This window comes from Anarrhichthys ocellatus, unplaced genomic scaffold (assembly GCF_004355925.1).
Source record: "Anarrhichthys ocellatus isolate YVR2014 unplaced genomic scaffold, GSC_Weel_1.0 scaffold50, whole genome shotgun sequence".
Lineage (NCBI taxonomy): Eukaryota > Metazoa > Chordata > Actinopteri > Perciformes > Anarhichadidae > Anarrhichthys > Anarrhichthys ocellatus.
Genome location: NW_022280080.1, coordinates 288,395 through 293,536, shown reverse-complemented (window position 1 = coordinate 293,536; position 5,142 = coordinate 288,395). Strand labels below are relative to the sequence as shown.

General features: G+C 42.5%; 1 protein-coding gene across 1 annotated transcript; it reads right to left on the bottom strand.

Annotated features, from left to right (window-relative positions):
* Window positions 1-1,817: 1,817 nt before the first annotated feature.
* LOC116395815 (fibroblast growth factor 4A-like) lies at window positions 1,818-4,923 on the bottom strand. Its single transcript, XM_031869963.1, has 4 exons — window positions 4,698-4,923; window positions 3,356-3,484; window positions 3,046-3,149; window positions 1,818-2,859 (listed from the first exon to the last, which is right to left on the bottom strand). Exons 1-4 carry the CDS (start codon window positions 4,867-4,869, stop codon window positions 2,677-2,679), a joined length of 588 nt encoding a protein of 195 aa, XP_031725823.1. The 5' UTR covers window positions 4,870-4,923; the 3' UTR covers window positions 1,818-2,676.
* Between the last annotated feature and the right edge of the window lie 219 nt (window positions 4,924-5,142).

The window sequence follows — 5,142 nt, the reverse complement described above, 5'->3', positions numbered from 1 at the left end:
CATGCCCACTCAACTGCGCTTTGTCTAAGACCATGTCCCCTCAACTCACTATGTCCCTCTCTCTTTTTCTGTTCTTCTTCCTCTCTTTCTGCCCTTTTCTTCCCTCTTTATCTCTGTCCTAATGGCTGCCCTCCTGCCGTGCCTACTCTTTGGTACAAAGAGACATCTGAGCAGGTGAGTGCTGCCACTCGGTCTGGGGATCGGATGACCCTACACCTCCACTCTGTGGGTAGAGTTACATACTCGTGTGTCCCTTACGTGTCCTGGGAGGCGGATGGGGAGGCAGGCGGAGGAGGAGGGAAGCTGCTGGTCACTGCCTGGACACCATTCAGTAGCTCCACTGTCCAACTGCCCAAATCCTGGGCAAATAAAACTAAACCTCCCTGCATGGCTACATACCATGAAGTTAGAGCTTTTCAATGGGGTGAAATCATCCTACATTATGTCCTAATGTAATTAATACATACACAGGTAATTCAAATGATTGGCTGTCCTAAATACTGAAAGAAATGCAGGTATTCAGTTTGTCAAACATCTTGAGAAGCCGGACATGGCTTCAAGCTAAAGTAGTAACTGACTGAGTTAATACCAGTGGAAGGGGCCAAAGAACTATACTTTCTGACAATGCAATTTGTAATGAAATATTAAAGGATAGGAGAGCAGGAAACATAAGCTATCACAGCAGAAGTCTATTCAATTGTGTTAGTGGCTATTTAAGTGTGCTGGCTCATCTGTTGACCTTCCAACATAAGACATCTTTACATGATGCATGATAAATACATTTAATTCAATGTTTCTTTGTTTCACCCCTCCCCAAGTTTGTATATCTAGAGATACAACAGACGACAATATAATTATGAAAACAGATATTTTATTTAACACTGCACTGCCAACACATTCTCACTCCAAACTCGTCAAATACTGATGCTTGGTTGGTGCACCTTGACATCAGAGATGGACGCACTAGGCACCCCTCTAGCGCTAGTTTAAAACGGGTTGGTGCGGTGGGTCACTATCATAGCCTGTATATAAGAAGTCAATGTAGTCATAGTGACTGCGGTTTTGAAGCCATGAGTTCTGCATTTTGGCCATCGCCATCTTGGATTTGGCAGTCGCCATCTTGGTTTTTTGCAACAAGTGAACGTTAGTGACCATATTTAAATGAACATCATGCTGTATTGAAGAAGGTTTGAAACTAGAGATTGAGACCATAAACTCATGTTTACAATGTTTACTGAGGTAATAAATCAAGAGAGAAGTAGAGTCATTTTCTCATAGACTTCTATACAACCAGAGGAGTCACCCCCTGGTGGCCAGTAGAAATAATTCAAGTTTGAGACACTTCACTTTCACGAACTGGAGGTTGCTGCCCAGTCACAATATGCTTGTTACATGCATAGTGCCCTTACAAAATAAACAACTGTCTTCACATGAAGTTTGGTTTAGTCAACAAAACCACGTAGTTAGGTTTAGGAAAATAGCTACTTACAAGAGACTTAGGTCATGACATGAACCAACAACTCATGTGACTCACATCACGTAACAACTCACTGGACAAAATGGTAAAAGGAATCGCGTCTGTATTTTTCTGACCACTCAAAGCTCTTTAAGGACAGAAGCGTTTACCGGATGACAGTTCTGTGTTTGTTCGACCCATCGACGCATGTGTTCCGATGCAGAGGGGCATTGACCAACCGTAAGTATTTGATGAGTTGGGAGTGAGAACGGGTTGGTACTGCATTCTGAAACAAAAATAAATACAACTACACAAACATAATAAATATGATTAATAAGGAATATATTAGTTTTTACATTTTAAAGACATTTTCTTTTTCACAACGATCAAACGTAACTCTGTATCTATTCATCCATCAATACTAACATACAGCCAATTCTTATTCTCACTACAAACTATTTAGTGTGAACAGTGTATCATCGGTCTCTTTAGCTGCTGAATGCTCCACTCAGTTCACCAGCTAGCTGCTAACTCTTTCTGTCTGCTGTTGATGCTGAGCAGCTCCTGTACAATGGAAACGCTGCTGATGAGATCAGAGTTATTTAGCTGGAAACCGCCCAGAAAGAAGCGTTAAGAGGCTAAAGAGCTGTGCAGAAAGCAGGGGAATGTGGTGATAGTTCTCTGTGGGTTCATCACTGTGACAATAACCTTTAACATTACACTTGCTCATTTAACATTTGCTCATATAAAAAAATATTGATCAGTGCAGCTTAGAGGACAGAAACAAATAAGCTTGAATGGTTTCAGTTATTTACCATGCTTGTGCAGTTTTGAAAATATCAGCAAAGAATACTATATATTATATATCCCAACAGCTACTGTTTAGGGTTAGACATGTGCATATTATTGTATTTTTTCTCAGTGTTCAATAGTAGAGTCCATGCCAACACCATAAGCATTGCACCATAAGCAGCCATTGTTTGTTGAGTGACCCTCAGACTGTGTCAGGTCTTTTGTGTGGTGGCAGGATGAGTGGATGGGTGCCACATAGCTCTTGAGCTCGCTTCACTGTCCTTACATACAGCAAGTGGTGCTCCAAAGAATCCCACCAATAATGTCTCTTGAATGTGGTGCTAGTTTCAGTTCATCCATGTTGCAGTCTGGAGGCCATTTCTATCTGTTGCTTGAATTCCTAATTGGGCCTAAATTGTGGAGCTTGATCACGATGTCCTCCGAGGTAGAAAGTGGGTGCAGGACTGGTGGCGGCCCACACTGTTGCCCTTCCTGAGCTCTCCCTTGTTGGACAGAGCCAGATAGATGCCTGGGTGAGACAGAGAGGAGTAGGTGGTGTAGTGATTCTCCTCCAGGTTCTCCTTCAACAGGCAGTCATCAGAAAATTGCTCCTGGAAAAGAAAAGTCAGGAAGACATTTAATATTATCCGATTGTGTTTTGGTTCCATTATGCAACCCGGTACTTCTTGTTCAGTTAGGAAGCTCTGTCATAAAGTCATCCTTACTGTAACACTGTTCACTCAGATCTGAGAGAGTGCTGTGTGTTACTGGTGTGAGCTGTGCAGTGGGCTCCATACCGTTCCATAGGCCAGTCCTTCTCCACTCATACAGAGGTACAAGCCACTCTTCACTCCTCTCATTCCCACCACTCCAGTTTTCATAGCAAACACGTTCAGCCAACCTCGAGGAGATGAAGAAATGCAGGTAAAGCCATGTCTAAAGGCGTGGATGCATTTTCACATAAGAACTGGGTCTAAAATATTGGCCATATCGCAAATAAAAAACTTCAAGAAGACTGCAAACGAATGAATATACAGAATGTAAACAATGCAGGTTTTAAAAAGTCCTTGGCATGGTGAAGGAGTCCTGTAGTAGGACTGTACTCACAATGCTCAGTGGGTTCGTGGACACCTCCAACAGAGCCGCTGGGCAGAACCTGGAGATGGTAGCCAATCCCAACACGGCAGTAGAGCAGCTGCTGTTTGAGCCCTTCTCTGATTGGATGAGGATTAGAAGCTGCATTACAAAGAGATGAATGATTGTTTGGAATCCATGACACTTTTACAACTAGTCGGTCTACTGGATCATTTCATCAAGAAGGAAAAAACAACAACTAATTCATTCTCTTTAATATATATATATATATATATATATATATATATATATATATATCTTAATTCTAAAGGTGTTATTGTCATCATTCCTCTTGTTCAGACCGGCTTAGGAGGGAGTCCTGGTTCTGTGCAAATCCACAGAATATGAAGTCCAGCCAAGCTACTATGAGGCTTCAGTAGTCAAATCAAATCGAGAGATTATCTTCCAAATTTGCATTGTCTTTAGATGTAGTTGTCTTTGTTTTCACAGTCTGTCCTTGCTGAGTGGTGACAGAGGAATATGTATGGCAGTATACAAATATACAAATTCTGGCGATCCATTTTCTAAGTCTGATTTAATAGTTTTCTCTCCGTGTTTATGACGTAAGAACAGAGAAAAAGGTTTTGCCACAATTATCTCTCCAAATTCATTTTGTTTTAGCGGTTGAATATTTCCGTGTTTGTTGTTGCAACACAAGAGGCCAGGTGCACCACAACCCCCTGTTCTACACAGGGCTACAAGCTGCAGATTAACGCTGATTAAAACACATTACAAGGCAAAAGAAAGATATAATGCTGAATAACTTGCTATCATAAATGTTTCAGTGAGCAATAGAACTTTCTTTTCAGCACACATTTTCAATAGTTTTAGCTGGAAAAGCCCAGGTGTAAGTAATACGTTGTAACATATTCAACATCTTCTGTGACAGAGAACAATAGCAGAGCAGAGACACCACGAAGGTTAGTCATTAAACCTGTGATTTTCCTGACACGGCGTTTTGGAAACTTGAAACTTGAAACAAAGAAAAGCAACTAAACATTTGGGATAAATGCCTTTTAAATCAAATGGTCAAATGGTAAATGGACTACCAGTTGTTTTCTAGTCTTCCGACCACTCAAAGCTACCATGGAAGGTGCCGCCTGCTCATCAGGACTAACAAATTATTCACACACCGTAGGCACAGCTACGCGAGCAATCTTTGTGGTTAAGTGTCTTGCCCAAGGACACATCGACATGCAACTAGCAGAGCCGGGGATCGAACCACCGACCTTCTGTTCTCCACCCTGTCGTCCAAAAGAACCTCTGGTTTCCATTTTGGGGGCAAAGCAAAAGAGTTTCCTGAGTGTTGGCTTACCTTTTCCTTTCAGCAGGACGTCCCTCATGTGCAGCTTCCAGAGGCCTCGGAGGCGAGTGCCACGGTCCTCCGGTGAAACCACTGCTTTTTGTATCTTGGCTCCTACACTAAAAATTAGGAGCAGCTGGAAGCCAGGCAGCAGCAGCAAGGAAACATTCATAATGGAAGACATCAGATAGCTGCCATCAGACCAAGCAACGATCTCCGATGGTCATGGCCCCTGAAAGTCCTGGTCCAGTGAGTGTGTCTGTCCAGCAGGTCCAGGTTGAGCCCCCTCTTCCTCTGTTGAACTCTGAAAACACTCGAGCTCCACTGCCTTGTCTGCTCATCCCCTCTACACACACTTCCTGCTTTTATCTCCTCAACGCCTCTTTCTACACTGAAGCACTGACTGACAGTGACACAGTGAGATACTCAACTGCACACTATCATTATCAGTAACATA